This window comes from Lepidochelys kempii, chromosome 13 (assembly GCF_965140285.1).
Source record: "Lepidochelys kempii isolate rLepKem1 chromosome 13, rLepKem1.hap1, whole genome shotgun sequence".
Classification (NCBI taxonomy): Eukaryota; Metazoa; Chordata; order Testudines; family Cheloniidae; genus Lepidochelys; species Lepidochelys kempii.
The window spans coordinates 13,112,353-13,132,117 of record NC_136392.1 but is presented as its reverse complement, the minus strand read 5'-3'; the positions used below and the strand labels follow the sequence as shown (position 1 = coordinate 13,132,117).

At 37.3% G+C, this 19,765-nt stretch overlaps 2 protein-coding genes across 6 annotated transcripts in view; one reads left to right on the top strand and one right to left on the bottom strand.

Annotated features, from left to right (window-relative positions):
* Nucleotides 1-19,765, top strand: part of RTF2 (replication termination factor 2) — a 51,232-nt gene that overhangs the window by 9,294 nt on the left and 22,173 nt on the right. For both annotated transcript variants that reach the window (XM_073309301.2, XM_073309300.2), the window contains exon 5: nt 1,420-1,498. In XM_073309301.2, coding sequence (XP_073165402.1) covers nt 1,420-1,498 — 79 coding nt within the window. The remainder of the gene's footprint in view (nt 1-1,419; nt 1,499-19,765) is intronic.
* Nucleotides 7,597-19,520, bottom strand: LOC140897036 (putative beta-1,3-galactosyl-O-glycosyl-glycoprotein beta-1,6-N-acetylglucosaminyltransferase 7). 4 transcript variants are annotated; one of them, XM_073309297.1, is made up of 5 exons: nt 19,194-19,520; nt 15,359-15,417; nt 13,557-14,591; nt 12,956-13,051; nt 7,597-11,886 (listed from the first exon to the last, which is right to left on the bottom strand). In XM_073309297.1, the coding sequence occupies exons 3-5, from the start codon at nt 14,530-14,532 to the stop codon at nt 11,660-11,662; spliced, it is 1,299 nt and encodes a 432-aa protein (XP_073165398.1). In that variant the 5' UTR covers nt 14,533-14,591; nt 15,359-15,417; nt 19,194-19,520; the 3' UTR covers nt 7,597-11,659. The 4 variants fall into 4 exon arrangements, with proteins under 4 accessions (XP_073165398.1, XP_073165400.1, XP_078704471.1 ...); XM_073309299.1 differs by lacking the exon at nt 15,359-15,417; XM_078848345.1 differs by lacking the exon at nt 19,194-19,520 and having other exon boundaries at nt 15,359-15,714.

Genomic DNA, 19,765 nt, shown 5'->3' with positions numbered 1-19,765 from the left:
TCCCTTAATTGGAGCTGGAGTGACAGAAGGTAGGCTAAGCAGTTTTCTGCTTAGCACCGTGTCACACAGACATATTGAATCTTAGAATCATAGAAATGTAGGGCTGGAAGGGACTTTGAGAAGTCATCAAGTCCAGCCCCCTGCACTGTGGCAGGACCAAGTAAACCTAGACCATCCCTGACAGGTGTTTGTCCAGTTGTTTTTAAAAGCTTCCAGTGATGCGGACTCCATGACCTCCCTTGGAAGCCTGTTCTAGAGCTTTAACTACCCTTATACTTAGAAAGTTTTTCTTAATGTCTAACCTAAAGCTCCCTTGCTGCAGATTAAGCCTGTTATTTCTTGTCACAGTTTCATAGAGGACTATTAATCACAATTCTTTCTATATACAGTCCTTAAAATATTGGAAGACTATCAGCTCTCCCCTCAGTTGTCTTCATGCAAGACTAAACGTGCCCAGGTTTTTTTTAACCTTTTCTCACAAGTCAGGTTTTTCTAAACCTTTTATCATTTTTGTTGCTCTCCTGTGGACTCTTTCCAGTTTGTCCACATTTTTCCTAAATGCTTGAGAGAGGTTTTGAAGATGGATAATGAGATAGCTTAGTGCATGTTTACGGGGGCACCTCACAAGTGTGAGGGGAAGTCTATGAAAAATATATGAAGAAATTTGTTTGAAAATTTAACAAGTAGGCGAAGGAGGCTGATGGGCCAATTGATGGCTCATTAGCGAATGAGAGACAATAAAATGGGGATAGACTGTGAGGGGCCTTGAAAGTGAATACAAGCAGCTTATGTTTGATGTGATAGAGAAAGTGGAGCCAGTGGAGATGTGCAAAGGAAGGGGCGACACAGGTTGGGAAAGTGATGGGCTAGGAATATGATCTTTGCAGCAGCCACAACAGGAAAAGTCATGGTGGAGAGTGTCCATCACTCATCAAAGTGCTCATCATACAAATACCAGAGTTTGATTAGTGCTTAGATACTTCAGAGGATCTGAGGAACCGACATGGATCGGTAGCAAAGTATACTAGGCCTTGTAAGAATTCATAAATTTTTGAGAGATTGTAGTGAACTTTTTAGTATTCACTGAAATAGTATAAAAATAAACCAAATTAGACTAGTCAGAATAAATTAACGAAGTACATAGCATAATTCAGAATGCTTGATTTTTATTGTTTGTTCAGTTAGTAATTATAATGAGTCTCAATATCATTAATGCAAATTAGCTATGTCATACTTGTGTTTCTTTTGAGTAGCCACAGAGAGGTGTACAAAAAGCTAACAGGTAAATTACTTGCTGCAATCTGAAGTGTTGATTTAATTTATTTACTACACATGTATAAAATAAAATGTCTGTTACTGGTAAACTAAATTTTCTAAAACGTTAGAATCAAATTACTCTGGTTTTATTTTTTCCCCAAGGTTTTGTTTTTTGCGGAATTGTGGCTGTGTGTTCTCTGAACGTGCTCTTAAAGAAATTAAAACAGAAGTTTGTCACCGGGTAAGTTTAAGCTTTAAATCTTGTTTTTCTTTAAAAACACATAGGAGTAAATGTGGCCATAGTTGGGGTGTACGCATAAATATACAGACACGCTATGCCAGCTGCAAATGCTTCTTCACACAAAAATTTCAACAGATGCACATACAAATTGAAGCTGCATCTGCAAAACTCAAAGATTTCACTTTTCTAGTAGCCTGAAAATAATACTTTATAGCCTTATAACAGAATTGATAGTTAAATAGTTCCTTTGTGATTGTCTTGGAAAATGCACATCTTAAAACCCATGTTTTTAAAGTTAGTTTGTTTTTATAACAGCTGTTCTCCAAAATCAAATGTTTTGTTCATTTTATTATTTTCCCAAACACTGTAGTCTTTTAATTTCAGTTCAAGGAAAGGTTGTTTTTTATATTTGCTGAATACTTGCCATTTGCTGTTTGTTTTAAAAAAAATCTTTTGACTCATTTATAATGTTAAAACATCAGATAACTTTTTCCCAGATTTTTAAATAGTTAAATAATCTTAATACTTACAGTAAAAGACTAGTTACTTTGAATTATTCTGCTTGGAACGAGATGGAAAAAGTAACACTATATATATATATATAACCTTACTGCGTATGATTTTAACATTGTAAAACAGTCTTGTGTGTTGATGCATAAATAAACACTGATGTGAATTCTTGATGAAATTCAGGGTGCAGATGGATTTTCTTTCTTCTTTTAATCTTTTTCTAGAAGCAATGATATGAATGCACAAGAGAATTATTTACTCTATTTTTGCTTCTGTTATTTGACTTGTTCTTGAAGACATTAGTGTGCTCAAAAAGAATGTTTTCTTTATTTTACGGTATTCCATTGATAATTTTGTTTGTTGGGTGTTCTTCATTGCTCTGAGTGTGATGCTGTGGACAAAGGGCTAATGCAAAAACTGGGAACCTCGAGTAGGAGTAGAGAGGTTATTTTACCTTGTTATTAGGCACTGGTGCGACTACTGCTAGAATATTGTATCCAGTTCTGGTATCCACAATTCAAGAAAGATGTTGAGTTATTGGAGAGGGTTCAGAGAAGAGCCATGAGAATGATTAAAGGATTAGAAAACGTGGGTTGTGGTGGATTCTCACTGACAATTTTTAAAATCAAGATTGGATCTCTTTCTAAAAGAAATGCTCTAGCTATCATTTCGGGGAAGGTCTATGGCCTGTGTTATACAGGAGGTCAAAATGGATGATCACAATGGTCCCTTCTGGCACTGGAATCTATGAATTACACCAGCTGCTAGAAAAAGCTGAAACATCACATATGTCAGCTTGTCTTGATTTAAAATTAATATTCATTCTGCACCATAGGTATACAAAGTTCATGTATACAAGATCTAGCAGATAGACCTACACATTTGCTTTAGTGGTATTTGTCCTGGAGTATTTAAGAGAAGAGGATGCATGGTTCATAGATTGCTGGAATGAAGATTGAGCTGCTGCATTAGTCTTTAACTGGTAACAGCATGGTGACTACGTGACATTGTCTTGGTTCCGCAGATGTTGAAGCTCAGGTGCAGGGATGTTCACTGATTTGTCCAAAGTCATACAAGGTCTGAATATAGTGCAGAATTTTGGTGGTCCCAGAACAGGCTCATGCTCCTTGAATGCTTGTATAAAAGTGATTCACAAATAGCTGCTGCTAACGTTTCAATACCGCTTTCAGTATAATTGTGATTGTAGTAGGTCTTAACTCCTCCGCTGGTTCAATTTTAACTGATTCAATACTATTTCAGAGTTAGTTTGGGTAGAACTGGAGCTAGAATCCTGACTCCCAATCCTGTACTTTTTACTTAGGGGGACAGAGGAGGGGTAGGGTATGAACTTCCACTGCACCATGCTGGGGGCACCCTTTTGAAGCAGCACAAAGGCAGAATGGGAGGGAGGTGGGGGCTCCTAGCTTACATGCACTGGTATCAGTATATAAGTGACTTTACCAGTGTAGTTTTATGCGAGTTCGGGAAACCAACATTAGCTATACTGGTGTAACTGTATGTACAGTAGGACTTTTACAGACATAGCTTTGTTGGTTTAAAAACAAAAATCCCACCCCTAACTGACATAGTAAAATCTTTTAAGTTTAGACCAGGCCCCATATTTTGGTCTGCACTTCCTTTGATATGTGGTTAAGACTGAAGAACTTAGAGTTGACTGTTCAGAAAAGAAACGCTGAAATCTACACTGAGATAGCTCTGATCCAGTTGCCTCATGCACAGAAGGTGAATAGAAGTTTAGTAAATAGGGTCCTTAGGGAGCTGGTTTCTATGCTTTCGTAGTTAATGGTTTGTTTATATTGAAAGCAATAATTAGCTGTATTCCCCTGGTGCAGTCTTTTTCTTTGTGCAGTAGTGGATTTAAAAACTGAAGTGAATGTGAGAATTTGAAGTAAAAAAGCTGTCATTTTCTATAGACAGTATGTTCTATGATTAGTGATTGACTATTAGGAATACTGTTTGTTAATATCTAGTATAGGCTGTCTCTCGGAGCACAAGGCCTCCCACAATGTCGAACTCTGGATTTTACCAATTCCCACAGAGACGTCTTGGAAGCTACATTCTAAATAGTGGCAATGGCGACAGCTTCTGTTGTGTAGCTGAATGTATTTAAAGACGTTCTGTTTTGCTAACCAGTATCTTAAAGATAAGTGAGAACATGTTCTCAGAAGAAGCAACTTCTGATGCAATAATGATCAGCGCTAGCATGGCTCTTGTGATTACACTGATTGCAAAGTTAAATGGATTTTGTGTGTGTGTGTGTAGGAGAAATGTAAGCTTATTACAGCATAACCCATAGGTCATGTGTTTGATTATGTTCCCTTTCTTCATATCAGTGGGCAACCTTATATTTTTTTGAGGAGGAGAGGGAGGGAGGGAATAGTTTGAGTCAGATTTAAGGTAACAAAAGAAAATTCAGGTTGCCTCAGCTCATTTCAGCGAGATACATATCGTACTATGTTCAGAGGCTTCTGAAATCACTAGCATTTGGAGGGAAGGAAGGGATAGCAGTTTTTGCATTTCTTTTCTGACAAGGGTCCCCCAGCACTGAAATAACTTCATTAATTCCCAGCAAATACCTTGTATGAAGCAAATCTCAAATATATTACCCATCTACATTCTTCTGCTGTAGCTGGAAACTTTTTAAGTCCTGGTTTGTATTTTGTTTTGCTAACAAAACAGGAAAGAGTACAATAGGCAACTGTCATTGCTGCTTTCCTTTACTAGAGGCACTATGCAATGGTTAACATTTGAGAATTTTTTGAAGTTGATTTTACACAGTTTTTCCATTCTTCACACCTCTGTCTCCTACGGCTTTAGGATTCAAGTCAGAGCTGCCGTTAAAAATGTGAAACCTGTTGAACAACTACGGCTATGTGTACATTACACAGTTTTTAGTGACCCGGCTGTGCCGCTACAGCCGTGCCACTAAACGAGACAGTGTAGCTGCTGTTTGTTGGCAGGAGAGCTCTTAGAACCTCTTAAAAGAATTTAGTCTCTAAGGTGCCACAAGTACTCCTGTTCTTTTTTAAAAAGATTTAGGCTCTTAAATCATTTAGGTTCTTTCGAAAATGTTACACCTTGTGTGTGTTAAAATTTGCACCAGTTTTACCAAAGATGTGATTTAAACCAGTGGAAAAACTAGACACACTCAATACAATTTAATCTGTTTTATATTAATTACCTTTAAATGTAATCAATTTAAGACAAATTGATATAAACCTGATTTGAATTGGGTTAAGATTGTCCACAGTGCACTGGTTTAACTAAATCAGTTTTTCACCCAATTTATAGTTAAACCAGAGCGACTCTGATTCTAGAATAGGCCTAAATACTTAAAAAGCATTTCATTTGATTGAGTGGTATACAGAATAGTATTTTTGAAAACCCTGGAGCTGCCGCAGAAAAGGAGAAAACAAATATAATATCAGTTAAGATGCCATACTTCTAAAATATCAATGGCAGGATATGACTTTAAGAGGAAAAAGAAAGGAACTGGAAGAACAGAAACATTTTTGGAGGGAGGAAGCACCTTCGGATGGTTGGACAACACAAAATGAGAAGGTTTCGAGGAGGTGTGTTCCACAATGCAGGATCCAACAGAACAGCAGCATGATTTCCTGTCAACTTCAGAAGGAATTGTGCAATTGTAAAAGAAAGGCTTTCAGTTGCACTTTGATCTGGAATCGTGTCACCTACTAATGTTGCAAATAGCACCTCAGATTACTAAATTTGGAGTTGGAAGGAAGAAAAATTCCTGACTCGTTTTTTTGTTTGTTTGTCAGCAACTTGGACATGATCTTCACTTTTATACAGGCTGTAGCTCCACAGACTTTAATGGAGCTATCCTGACTGATACCAGCTGATGAGCTAGTACTTGGCATATAATGGACATTTTCATACTCTTCCTGTGTAGTCACTCATTCTACTGTTTTTGTGTGAATGTTTCATGTAGCAACCGGGATGAAAAAACATTATAAAAAAGGAAACTATTGTGAAGCTGCAGAGATTAACAGGGTGATTTAGCAACAGGTATAATAGCTGAAATTATTTTAACTCTGTTTTTTAGAAAATGGCTAGTTTTCAAGTTGATAATGGTCATCTCAAAGGCATTTAGTAAGAGCATTAGAACAAGTTCCACTAGTAAGTAGACCTTGATATAATCAGGGTCCAAAGCCGTTAGGGTCTAAGACTTTAAAACTGGGACTACTGATTTTTAATTTTCTCCTTTGTAGCCACCAGCTATAAGGCATACAGGGCGCACATAATGTGATCATGGTAGCTCAAACCTTGGAGCAACTTTGATGCAACATTCTGAAGAAACTGTGGGTGAAGGAGTAGCCACAATGAGAGGACTGACGAGAGGTTTACAGTAAACCAGGCTTGTCACTATAGTCTGTGGTCTGTGTTGCTGTTTTGAGGTCATCGAGTGGTGAAGATGCAATGGCACAACCAAAAAAAGCACTTTTTTTACAGTGTCAGATATGTTTCAGGCTTCCATGGGTGGGCCATAGGGTTGCCAACCCTCCCAGTTTTACCGGGAGTCTCCCGGAATCACGTCCTATCTCCCGGGGGCCACTGAAGCCAAACTCAGAGATTTTAGGCACTGAAAGTCTAGCGGAGCAGCTGGGCTAAGGCCTGCCCTGCCTCTTGCCGCTCCCAGAAGCGGCTGGCACGTCCCTGCTGCCCTGGGGGGAGGCTCCTGCGGGTTTGGGCAGCACACCGAGCCGCTGCTGGAAGTGCCAGCCGCTTCTGGGAGCGGCGGGGTGCCAGGGACCCTGCCTTTAACCCCTCTGCCCAGGAGTCGCCCAAGGTAAGTGACCCCTGGCTGGAGCTTGCACCCCACACCCCCTTCTGCATCCCAACCTCCTGCCCCAGGCTCAGCCCAGAGCCCCGCCCCCACACTTCAAACCCCTTGGCCCCACCTCCCAGCCCAGAGCCCACACCCCCTCCCACACACCAACCCTCTGTACAAGCCCGGTGAAAGTGAGGGTGGGGGAGAACGAGAGACTAAGGGTTGGGGGGATGGAGTGAGGGGAGCCTCAGGGAAGAGACGGAGCAAGGGTGTTTAGGTTTCTGTGATCAAACAGTTGGCAACCGTAGGCCAGGCCATGGTCAAAAGTGAAATCAAGATTCTTAACTTGGTTATACCCCTCTGAATAACAAGTGGGAGGAGCAAATGGAGATGTGAGCCACCTCAGGCAGGCAATCACAACTTCATCAAGCACTCAGTAGGAAGGCTGTAATGCATACAGTTGGCAATATTATTCAAGCATTCCTGCAGAGCAAAGACTGAACTTGAAGGGACCAAGGGGATTAATATGTATATTGGACAGGATGGGAGAGTGGGCAGAACCTTGAACAATGTACTTCTGTTCCATTGATTTGATAAATTAGCGAAATACAAGTTTCATTATGTTCTTCAAAACCATATTTAAGATTCTATTTTTATCCTTGCAATATATAACAGGCTCTCTGATACCAGGGGCATCTTTTTAAATATAACATTTATCATAAGCTGTGGTAAGGTAAATGTGAATAAATAGAAGGCGGTGGTTTTATATGCCATCTTTTGCATTTCTTTAACATTTTATTTTGAAAATGTTTCATTTTCAACAAATTTGAATACACTCTTGCTATAGTGCTTTATTTGAAATAATGCCTTTTAAACCTACACAAATATGCTTCTCTTGAAAACACAGCTGTTGCACATGTGCAACAACTTTCAGAAGTGTTTCAAATGCCTTTCATCCATAGAATCAGTGCATCTCTGATACATTATACAGCATACTGTTTCCTTGTACATAATCAGATTGACATGATAGATTGAAGTTTATTGAGTCAACAGTTTTTAAAAGTCAGTAAATGCAGATTGACATGAGACTAAAACAACCCTGAGCAATTTGCTGGTAAAAAACAATAATGTGCATTTAATAAATTTCCGTAAATATATGTTAATGCTGTTCTCAGCTCCCAGTCACATTAATGACTTGTTTTAAAATTGTGGTTGAAAACACTCAGTTAAAATACTGTTAAGGCTTTTACTTCAACGAGATTGTGCCAATTGAGAGTTAGGGATGAAATGTTTTTTTTTAAACTGCCCCATTGTGTCGACATTAGATGACTTCTTGCCCTCCCCCCAATTTTTTTATATGGAGAATTTTGCATTTAAACTATATAAAATATAGAAGAGCCATTTAAGGAAGGATCAGGCTTGACTCTGAACTTCTTGGCTTGCCCATTCTTAAATCGTACCTTAATACTATTTTAACGAGGCTTTTTTATGTACATATGTCAGCTGTAAACTAAATCTTTTTTCTCTGTTTTATTCTGTTAGGGCCAGATTCTGCTATCCATACACATGTTAATTGATTCCTTGCTACACAAGTAAACCACTAATTTAATTAATTATGGAGAAAGATATTTCTCATTGTGAATAAGGATGGCAGATTGGGTTGTTAACTTGCAAGCTATGCACTGTGAGTCCTTTATAGTGGCTCTGATAACAAAATGATTGTGATCATTACATTTTATTTTCTAAAACTTTGTGCAGAGCAGATAAATACACCTAATGTTTTATAATGGTATTTAAAGAGATGGTTCAAAGCTAATTTTGTTATGACTGATGCACATGACAAAAATCCCTAGTTTTCAATCAGTCTAAACAAAGTGAAAAATGCTCTTCTATTGAATTTTCTTGAGAAAAGGCATTTGCTAGTTTATCCTGTGATTCTAAACCATGAAATTCATAAGATTTATGCTGCAATGTATTTTTAAATAACTAAGTTGTATTCTGATCTTTTTTTTATGCCATGGATAATTATGGAGGCAGAGTTTGAATTTCTTGATTTGCTAAATAAATAGGGAAACAGACGCTCAGTGCTTATGTTAAAGTTCTTTTCAAATAAACCATGCTGCCAAGAAACCATTCAATAGTATGGCTCAGCTCCAAACTCAACCTCAGGAAGGGAAATCACTGTGGCCTTAGGTAAGTCACTTACCCTCTCTGTGGCTCAGTTTTTGCATATGGAAAGGGGGGAATAATACTTTGCTACCTCACAGGTATAGGTCTGACTTGACATGAGTAATTGGACATGCGTGAGGCCTTATTTGTTGAGAGACAGGATTAGGGAGGTAAATGGATCATCAAGCTGGAAACAGAATGTCTGGACACCCAGGGAACCATTTACAATGGACAAGGTCATAATGGATAAGGTAAGCCTTGAATATAAAATGAGGTAAAAAGTCAGTAGTGTTTGGACAGTGCATGCTGTATAGGGGTTTGTTCTTTCAAAGTCACAGAGCCAACCCCAAAATGTATGATGCAGTGCAAATGGGTAAATTTAAATAAAAGAAGAGGTATGCTGGGTAACTTTGGATGTGTGCCATATATCCACCCCTGACACTTGAGTCTGATCAACTCAGCGCAACTTTGCTGTATGCCTGACAAAGGAAGCTAAGTGACGAGACTGGAGTTGAACTGAGTCCTTGGGGGAACCCCAAAATAGTAGTGCCATAACTTGGATCCGCTCGTCTAGAGTATGTAATGTATACACCCCTTAGTGTGGGGGTCATAAGCTAGCATTTAGGGAAATGGCATTAAAAGGGTTTCAGAATTTAAATATGAAGAAATTAGTACCATGCTAGAGAATGGGTTAAATTTAAGGCAGCCCCTATAAACTCCCCAGAGAAATAATATGGGGAGACTGAGACGAGTGAAAAAGGAACTCCAGAGAGTGGTATCAGATGATTTTAAAAGTGCTTGGCAAAGCATGGCAGAAGTCCATTAAATACCATACATAAATAAATAGCAGAGCACAGCAAAGGTCTATTGAATGCCTCTAAAATTTTCAAGAAGCAGGACCCATTGGCAGCCATAGAAAAAAAATAGTATCTAGATGGAAGTCTCTAGATGTGCAATGTGTAAATAATAGTATGTATTTTATTAGGTCAAAGTTCACTTCTAGGTAATGTAGGAGTGTATTTGGGGTCATGGGACTGAGGTGCCACTGCACACATTTTTTTCCGGGGACACTGATGACTTGGATTTTTTTAAGTGGCCTAAAAAAATGGAAGTTTCTCCAAGAGATCCCTTTCATCAGTGACATAGTCTGAATTGTTTTTTTTCTTCTGCTGATGTGGATTTCTTGCTCAAAGGAGAATGGGCTGGCCTGAGAACACCAACACACCCAAACAGACTTGTGCCCCATACTCCTGGTCATTTCAGCGCAGGATTGAGGTAAGGCCTGCCAGGAGGGGCTTAAGGAGAGAAGAACTGCTTTGTTCCCCAGAACCAGTAGAGGAGTCCCAGGAAGTGAAGACAAGTCCTTGCCCAAAACTATGTGGAATCCTTGCGCTACTGCCTCTGTTTGTTGGTTGTTCATAGGGTCTGGATGGGGACACCACCTTCCAGATGCAGAACAGTGCTTCCTTTAGTCCACAAATGGATTTGGAGGTGGTATGCATGTCCATATGTGGCTAGATATTCTCTGAACTCTACAGCTATGTTTAGGTGTTGGAAAGAATTGGGCTGCCTGCATATATCCGCAGGCACATACCCTGTGGAATGGAAGTATGGGCCTGTTGCCCAGTTTTCAGTTGCTCCCAAACCCCAGGTACTGTTTGTACCTTCTTGCCCTGTCCCTGCTCCCATTGTTTTCCAGTTCCATTCAGAGATCTCAGGAAAAGAGTGCACCCCCAGCTCCAAACTCAACTAACAGCAGTTCTGCTACTGATAAATACCCTCCAGTGAAAAATATGCATGTAAGCTTCCACCAGAGCAGTGCATAAGTGATGTTGCCATGCTAGTGCATGAGCCAGGAAGTGCAACAGGCCATCAACAAAACAGTGGAATTGACTATATACAAAGTGCTGACAAATACACAAAATAAACTGAGAAAATAGCACGTGTGTGTATGTATATGTATACATATCACTTGACACTTGACTTTGTTTTAGAAATTTAGGCGTTACTTGTAACTCTCTTAGGTTAAAAAAACAACTCCGTGAATGTTTTCAACCTACACTGTCCCTTTAAGACTACTGTACATAATCATCTCCCTTGATTCAAAATAAGTTACTTACTAGATATAGTTAGAGACCACTTTAACTTTAAAATCTTAATATTTTGTCTTTGTTCAGTCTGTGCTTCTTATTTTCTGTTTCAGCAACTTGAATGGTGCTTTCTTCAGGGACATATAGAACAATGATTTCCCCATTGAATGAATCATTTTAAGGAGTAGCTTGAATTTTCTGCTTCTCTTTGATAAGTCTCATATGTAATCATATGGTAGTTTATTCAGGTGTAGGGGGAAAAGCCACTTCTTCCCTTATTAAAAATTTGTCTTCTGATCTTTTTGTCCATATTCTTCAGAACTTTCTCAAAAGAAGTCTGTACTGAAGTAATAGTGGTTCTACTCTACTCAGTAATTAAGGGTTTCTTAACACGGTTAGGAACTTTCTTACAGTTTGTAGTTCCCAGAGATGGTAGTTGGTGAACAACAGAACAGGAGCTGGATTGATAATATCACCTTCCCTAAATATAATTTACATAGAGAACTCTGCACTTGTTAAAAGACATGTTGTTAATTTCTTCCCATTCTTTCCCCTCAATATTTTAGATGTTCAGTAGGCTCAGACATTCAACTTCATGTTAAAATAGTTACTTTCCTGAAAATGCCAGTGGGCTTCTAGTGGGACTTCAGCTTGCTGCAGTACTTTAAGCCTATAGCGTCTCTCTAGGCAGTCCATAACAAGTGGATATGTTGTAGGCTCAAACTTGTTGGCAAATAAATTAGGTGATTCAATGATCCATTGTAAATCTCCCAGTCCATAGACACAAATATCTCGGATGTAATGACCTGCAAAGACAAAATGTAAATATATTAACAATTCCCAGCTGACTGAAATGCAGAAGATACACAAATGGGGAATAATGAATTAGATGTTTTTTAAAATACTTTAAGGTGCTACTAACATAAAGGACAAATAGATATATCTGCTTATGAAGCACGGTTCAAGTAAATCTAAAGAATATTACTGTTTAGTTACTTATGAAAACAAGGGGCTACATACTGTTATTGATTTTAGGCAAAGGGGTGTACATTGTACTCAGACTTGCTGCTTCAGTGACACATTGCAGTGCTTCATGTTGCTCACTTGACCTGTTGGTGGTCTGATTCCATGCTCTCCTCTGGGATACAACAATCCATTCTTCTTGTTTTATCCTGTACCTAAATTTCCTGTATGCTTAGTTTATGGCAGTTGCAGGTTTAAATGAAAGTGGGTGATTGAATACTCAACCAGGGTCAAACTGCTCTTTAGACATCACTATATTTCTGCATTTTTGCCTATTTTTCTGGACTGCACATGGGCCAACCCTGAGTTACCTTATGGGCACATGCACACTCACTCGTTCAACATGCATATTTGTCAAATGGATGACAAGTAAATCTGTTCTTCTGTTTAAGACTGGAGCTACTAAGGTTAGTGCACTGGATACACGCTCATTTAATAGGTGGGAATTATGTGAGTGTGCAGTGGCTTGTAAAAACACTAGTTTAAGATTTAATGCTACTGAAACGTAAAATGTGTGGAACTCTGTCATTAACTCACTTAATTATAAAAATATCTTCTTAGTTGGGGGTTAAAAGAACAGTTTACTAAATAGGTACTGTAACAGTCTGCAGTATTCTAAGACATCGAAAGATAGTTGGACTGGGTATAAGAGAGTAATTTAGTATGGTTGCTTTTATTTGATACTTTAAAAATAAAATATCCATGACTGAGACATTTCATGGATAGTTATGAAACATAAGAATTATTCTGCAATGGATATTAGAGCAAGTGCATCAATTTATCTGATAGTGGTATTTCATAAATACAATATGTTTTGAAAGGGCCTAGTTCTGTTTTCAGTTATCACATTACCTTTGCAGCCATTATGTGCAACTCCTTCTTGATCTTTCCATTTAATAGCTCGTATATTTCCTTCCCACTGTGCATTTGGTGTAGCAGCTGGAGCATCTTAAAAAAAAAAAAAACCAAAGCCAAACAGAGTTTTGTGGGTTTTTGTTTTTTTTTTTCTATGTAACACAAATAATTTAGATTCTTTGAAGCAGTCTTTTAAAAGTATTGCCTTATTGTTTCTTCATTATACCGATATTAAAAATAACAGAAAATGGAAGTATCTAATAGGTTTGCCCAATTTATTACTCGATTAGAACAAGTCATTAATAGATGGGGGGTAGGGGACATGCTTAAAAGCTGCATTTTTCTAGCCCAGTGACTAGTGGTCTGCACTGCCATTTGTGAGACTTGTTTTACTTCAAGATTCCATCTTTTATTTCCCAAACCATCAGGGATGTGGACACTGCAGTACATCCACTGAGGATGCAGGAAATAACCTCTGCAGGTGATATACAATGGCACCACTGGGTTCCAAAGGGAACCTCATCACCCTCCTGGGGTGAAATGTCATAATAATGTGGGACAAGGAGGCAATTCATGGTATAAATAACATGTGTCTTACCATTTAAACGATTCAGTGTGACCCAGTAGTGCTCATCTGGACTGTATGTGTCTTTTGACCATTCAAGCAAATCTTTTGCACGTACGTCAGTCAGTGTAAACTCCACAAACTTTCTGGTGAGTACATAGTAAGCAGTACCAAAATATATAGTTAAGTTATGTGGAGGATCATCTTTCATATTCTTGGTTGGATACACGTAGGATGTTCCTGAATGTACATATTCTTTGTAACTAAGATGCGTCCTATGTCTCATATGAGGAGGTTGGACCACCCCAGGAGTCATATTTTTATCATTCCATTTACTTTTGATGTACTGTATAATTTCTTTGTTCGTTTTGATGGGATAATCCTGGCCACACAAATTAATAACATAATTCCATTGAGTTTTAGCATTAACTAAATCCTTCATACAATTAATATCAGCTTGTAATCTTGAAAATCCTGCATAAACAACATTTTCTCTTTTTGATGAAATAAAAATGTTTTCAAAGCAGTTAACTAGTGTTTGCACTGCGATTTTATAATACCGTGGTGACTTTTCATCTATGTGTATGCAGTATACATTCTGAGGCAGATAAATGGCTCTGAGTAGCTTCACAAACATTTCTAACTCCTTATGAATTGTGATGATATATGCCAAGGAGAAGTTTCCTTCTTCTTCAGACAGTGGTCTTGTTATAAAATGCAGAGTCTTCAAGACTGTAGAGCAATTGCATGGAGTCCGTATGCAGTCAGGCATTTCAGGTTGGTGAATCATCTGACAAAAATTTCCAATTTGAGGTGCTGCACTTTTCCCCTCAAAAAGCGCTGAACAAAGCTCATCTGGATAAACACCACATTCTGCTGTATCTGGGAAGGATTTTTGTTCACTTGGTTCTTTAGAAAATGTGTTTCTTACATAGATAAAAGTGAAGATGAAAATACAGAGTCCAATGCACATTAAAAATCCTGATTTTGTTGCATCAAGTTGGTTCATTTTTTGCTCTCTAGAAACTTTCTTCTGACCATAGTTCAATTAAACATACTTCAAATTACCTAAAAGGGGGGGAAAATAGTGTTTTAATTCCTTTAACCTGTTAAAGGAATTGTGCATTTGTAGATGCAGAAATTGTATTCTTAGTATTGCATAGAAGTGCTAAATTTCACAAGCACCAATATGGGAAGGCAGTTAGGAATAAGTGTCACATTTTAAAATAAACTTTAACTTTGTTTCCCCCACCCTGTGTTCATCCTTATTGACAACAAGGAGTTGAACATATCCGCTGTTGCATTTTCCATAGATTCCAATTATTACTTACATTAGCTGTATTTTTGTTTTTTCTTCTGTCAGCCCAAGAGTTATTTAATATTTTAGTCTCTTTTTACAGCTGTTATTAAATGGATGCTCCTCTGACAGGAGTAGATAGGACATACCAGATATGTTTTGACAATACTAAAGCTTCATATCTCTCTCTGTGATATGTTTTAGCTGTAGAAAAACTACTAAAATAAGAGCCAAAGATCACAGTATGATCCACAAAGGTATCTCTATAGTTTGTTTGTTACCATCATTATAATAAAAAGTGAGCCATGGTTCATTTGGTTTTTTGTCTGTAACGTCTTTTAAATTAGTGCTTTTGAATACAAGACCTAAAACCACAATGCATTTTCTTGTTTTTAAGCTTGCTTAAACCTATCCTTAAAAGACAACAGCTGTAATTTACTTTCTAATATGTATAGATCAGTCAATTCAGTTCTGTTACAGCAAAACGGTTTAGAATTTCATGTTGTATATGTGAAAATATATATATATTTACAGATACCTCAGATCATAAGCATGACATTACAGCAGTCCAGTCTCCCAAAGTCATTAATCCTTATCCTTGAAGTATTTGGCATAGGATATATAGAAAAGAAAAGACTGTCAATTTCACTGAATCTCATCTGATAAATATTATTTTAGGACTTTTAAGTTTTACATGTAATTGTGAAGACCATTCATGCTTTCTACTGCTTTATGTAATACTTTTTTTAACCTTTATTTAAGTTAACTGCTTGTAGCAAAATATTGATATTTCACACATAAATATAGCATATTTTGCATCTGTCATCACTTGATATCAGAATTTTTCATTAGAATCTCATGAACAAAGAAAATCAATGCAGTTTAGTAACCTAGATCTTTCCATAGCTCTCTTGCAATCTTAAGATTCATGCTTTTGTTAAAACAAAAGTTTCTCATGTCTTTCAAATAGAAGGACAAATAAAGTAATGTTGTTTTCTAGCTTCTAAAGCATTACACACAGAGGATAACACAACTCAACACAAATCAAAGTCGAAAATTGGAGATCTTCTATAACATATAATCTTTAAATCTTATTAGATTTTTGGCAAATAATGTATTTATCATATTGTCCTTACTAAAGAGCTCAGGATTTCAAGCTGGAAGAATGTCTTATTTTTCCCCTTCAGCACATTAATCCATTTTCTGGAACGATGAATCTAGACGGAAGATTCATCCATTTTGCTTTATGCCCTAACTGTGCGTCAGTCAGCAGTACTCTTCAGTATGCACTGAACACGCAGGCCTAAGAACAACATCAGGAAATCAGGTCCCAGAAGAATATTTTCTTAGTGGCTCATAAGGGATATGTTTACTTTGTAAACATATATATGCAAGCATGATTTTAAGTGAGCCCATTACATCTCTTGAAGCTGAACAATTCAGCACTCACACCAGCATCAACCTTTTCATGTTGTAGAGAAAGCAAGACGAGAAGAATGTCTTTGAAAGATAGACACAAGTGTTTTCACAGCAGAAATGAAACGTGACAGGCACTGGAAGTGTAGCCTGCTGCCAACTGACTAACAGATCCAAGAATGGGTTAGTATAATGGACATTATGTACCCAGTAGAAGGGGTTACAGGGTGGAGGGTTTGTTATAGTAGGGTGGCATTGGCTTTGTCTTAGAGCCAGAAAAACTGTTTTATAATGAGTGAATTATTAAAAAGAACAAAGAAGTAATTCTGAATCAGTGAATGGTGGGATCTCTAGGGCATGTGTCACATGGGACATTCACTGTGCTGGACATCAGCATAAGTATTGCATTGAAGGACAGAAAATGCAAAGTTATTAAACGATATTGAAAATCCACTAGCATATACATTTTTATAGGACTGCTATCTATATGCTTTAGAACCAGCTTAGGAAATGCAACATCTCTGTAGGAGGTAGAATTCTTTTCTTAATGGATAGATTTAAAAACTGAGAAGTTACTGAGAAATCAAATTATAGTCTGTTTATTATTACTTATATTTAAACTGACTTTAAAACAGTCAAACCTATAAATAGTATCCTCTAGGGGGTTTTGCATGAGATTATTAGGACTTGTCTTGGGTTTTTCTATAGTGCTTAGCACTGTAGTAGCTAAGCATTATAAAGAGTTTTGGTTTTTGTATAGTATCAAATATATACAGCACTTCACAAACATGTAAGAAGAGAAGATTCCTTCCCCAGTATATATTTCTTAGACATTTTAGGAATATGCATAATATTTTAATTCCAAATGTAAAAAACAAACAAATGGTGAAAAATCCACTTTAACATTTTTTCATGGAAATATTCGTAATCTGTTTTATTTATTGTAGCACTAACTGGCCTCAGTCAGGATTGGGAACCTAGTGTGCTAGGTACTGCACAGAGCAAAAAAAGTCCTAGGCCGCAGAGTTTACAGTCTAAGAAAGATAAAATGCATGGAAGGATTGAGAGTAGGAAGGACACAAGAGAACAGTAACAAGAATATACATAAGTTTTACATAGGATATATAAATATCAGAAGTCTCTGCTAACAATCTACCTAGATGTCTTTAACTTGACAGTGTCCCCTTAGTGAAGGTGACTGTATTTAGTTTAAAATTATAGGGATGGTGTCAGTGGTTTATTTTCACTATAATCTCATTTTTCTTGTGCCAGTTGTTACTTAATTTTTTTGAAGGTACTGCAAACTTTCTTCAGTATGCTTACATTTAAAGGCAAGTAGAGCATTATGGTCAGGTTGAAATTCCCTCCTTTCTGCACAAGGCTTGAATAGGCAAGCTTTCTGTGGAAATACAGAATTCCAGGTCACCCATCATGAGGCCATGGGGCTAAAACACAAGCCCTCCACAGTCACTATACCAGCCTGAAAGCTGGAAAAACAGCTGTTGCTCTTTCTGTGCTTCTCAATGGGAAGTTTGGGCCACTGGATATATGAATATCCTGTAGCCCCTATCTGACCTTCCAGGCAATATATTGAGCCAATATGGAGAGCCTCCTGCAAAGCCATTCTGCCCATACCTCCATCTGCCCTCAAAGGGGCAGTGTGTGTGGAGGACCTTTGCTCAAGCCCTCTGTACCTGGGTGAACTTGAATTTGCATATACTAAAACAAAAATATCTACAAGTATCATCATAAGCAAAGAGTTATTATGGTTATATACCTGATACTCAGAGTAGTTTGTTACGTTATGGCCAGTACTTTCAAACTTCGGTACCTATGTGTCTTGATTCAGAGGTGCTGAAGTCAATGATTATTTCGGGTGCTTGGCACCTCTGTTTGGTATAAATTTTAGGTGCTGAATTCAGGCACTCAATTGAAAATTTTGGTTAATATGTTAAAATTCCAAGGTTTGTATGTGGTAACTTTTCTGGATTGTATGTGTGTGGGGGAGAGGGGGAACTATTGGTAGCATGCCACATCACTGTATCCCTAAATCAGCTACTGCATATGCACTTGTGTATTTCGTTAAAGTTAAAGTTTAGTTAAACTTTTTAGTTCACACATCTTCATAATTCAGTGAATCAAATGCCTTTAGAAGAGAAAATATTATAAAGAAAGCAAGAGGTTAAAAAGCACTTAACCTGAGTACATATATATATTAAAAAAAACTTTGAAATGAAGCTTATCTGATTAGAGAGAGAGTTATACAACAGATGGTGGTAGAATTATATAGGGAAGTGAGCAATAAAATTCTAGAAAATGTTAAAGTCTAAGCCTGCATTCTGAAAGAAAGTAATAGTAGTGAATGTCGCTTTATTATATCCTTACTACTTATGACTTTTTTTTTTAAATAAATTGTTTTGAAACATCTTCTGTTCTGGAACTTATCCTCAAATGAGGTAAATGAAAATTTTGCTAGATTGGACCCCAAATAAATACTTTCTTTGAAATTAAAATCCTTTTGACGCTAAAAAGTTGAATACTGGATCCGTACTGCCTAGAACATCAAAATGGTTTATGAAGACTAATATATTAGCTGTTATCTTCGTTTGTTTACTGCACAAAATTTTTGAGCACTGCAGTTTAATGCAAATGCTAATACAAAAGCTATAAAACACTGGGTTACGCAGTTGTAAGAAAATGAGTTGTTTGCTAGAAACCTTAAATTGCAGTTACAAGATCTTGAATTTTATGAAGGCTTTAAAGCTTTGATTTGTACATATAATAATCTTTCTTCGTAAACATACATAACAGGAACTGTATTTTTCAGACAAACAATATATTGAAAAACACTTTTAAAACTAAGTGTAATGCTTTGGTCAAAATTAAAGCATTCTTTATAGTTCTCTTAAGGGATGTAGCAATAAATAAATCTTAAAACCCTGCTTATGGAAACTCACCTTGTACAAGAGAAGCCAGATATTTGCAGCAGAATTTAATAAAGAAATCCCATGTGTAATCCATTGTCCTTCGTGGAAAATTCAGGCTAAGTCCTTCATTTTGTTCCTTATGTTGTCATGTGAAATCAGTTAAATATTAACATGAAATGATTTCCTGGTTAGTTCACTTAACTGCATAATATTTGTTCTGCAGTAGTCCCTTTAATATTCAGAAGCAGCAATGTCCTCTAACGTAAGAATGAAAGGAAGCTTGAGCTTCTCTGGTTTGGTTTTGTCATTGCTCTGACGCAGCCTTTTAAGGAAGTAAAAATCAGTCTGAGATCTGTAGAAACTACATTGTAGCTGATTATAAATAGTATTGCTGTGGCTTTAACCTCTGGGTTGCTATCACAGCACTGTGAATGATGTGGAAAAAACCTTATGCATCTCTTAACTCTTTGTCTGCTGAAACTTTCCAATTTAAGCAGACAACTGAGTATAATGGAGGGGTGTGTTTGGATTTCCATAGCAGCTTGAAGTTTAAAAACAAAACAAAAATCCTAGAAGAGACACTTGCCTTTCTTTGCATTCTC

Excerpts from the sequence above, each read along its gene's own strand:
- LOC140897036 (XM_073309297.1), bottom strand. The coding sequence starts at position 14,532 with ATGAACCAACTTGATGCAACAAAATCAGGATTTTTAATGTGCATTGGA. Across the intron at positions 13,052-13,556 it reads CACACTGAATCGTTTAAATG|ATGCTCCAGCTGCTACACCA; the intron begins GTAAGACACATG and ends TTTTTTTTTAAG. Across the intron at positions 11,887-12,955 it reads TGCACATAATGGCTGCAAAG|GTCATTACATCCGAGATATT; the intron begins GTAATGTGATAA and ends TTGTCTTTGCAG.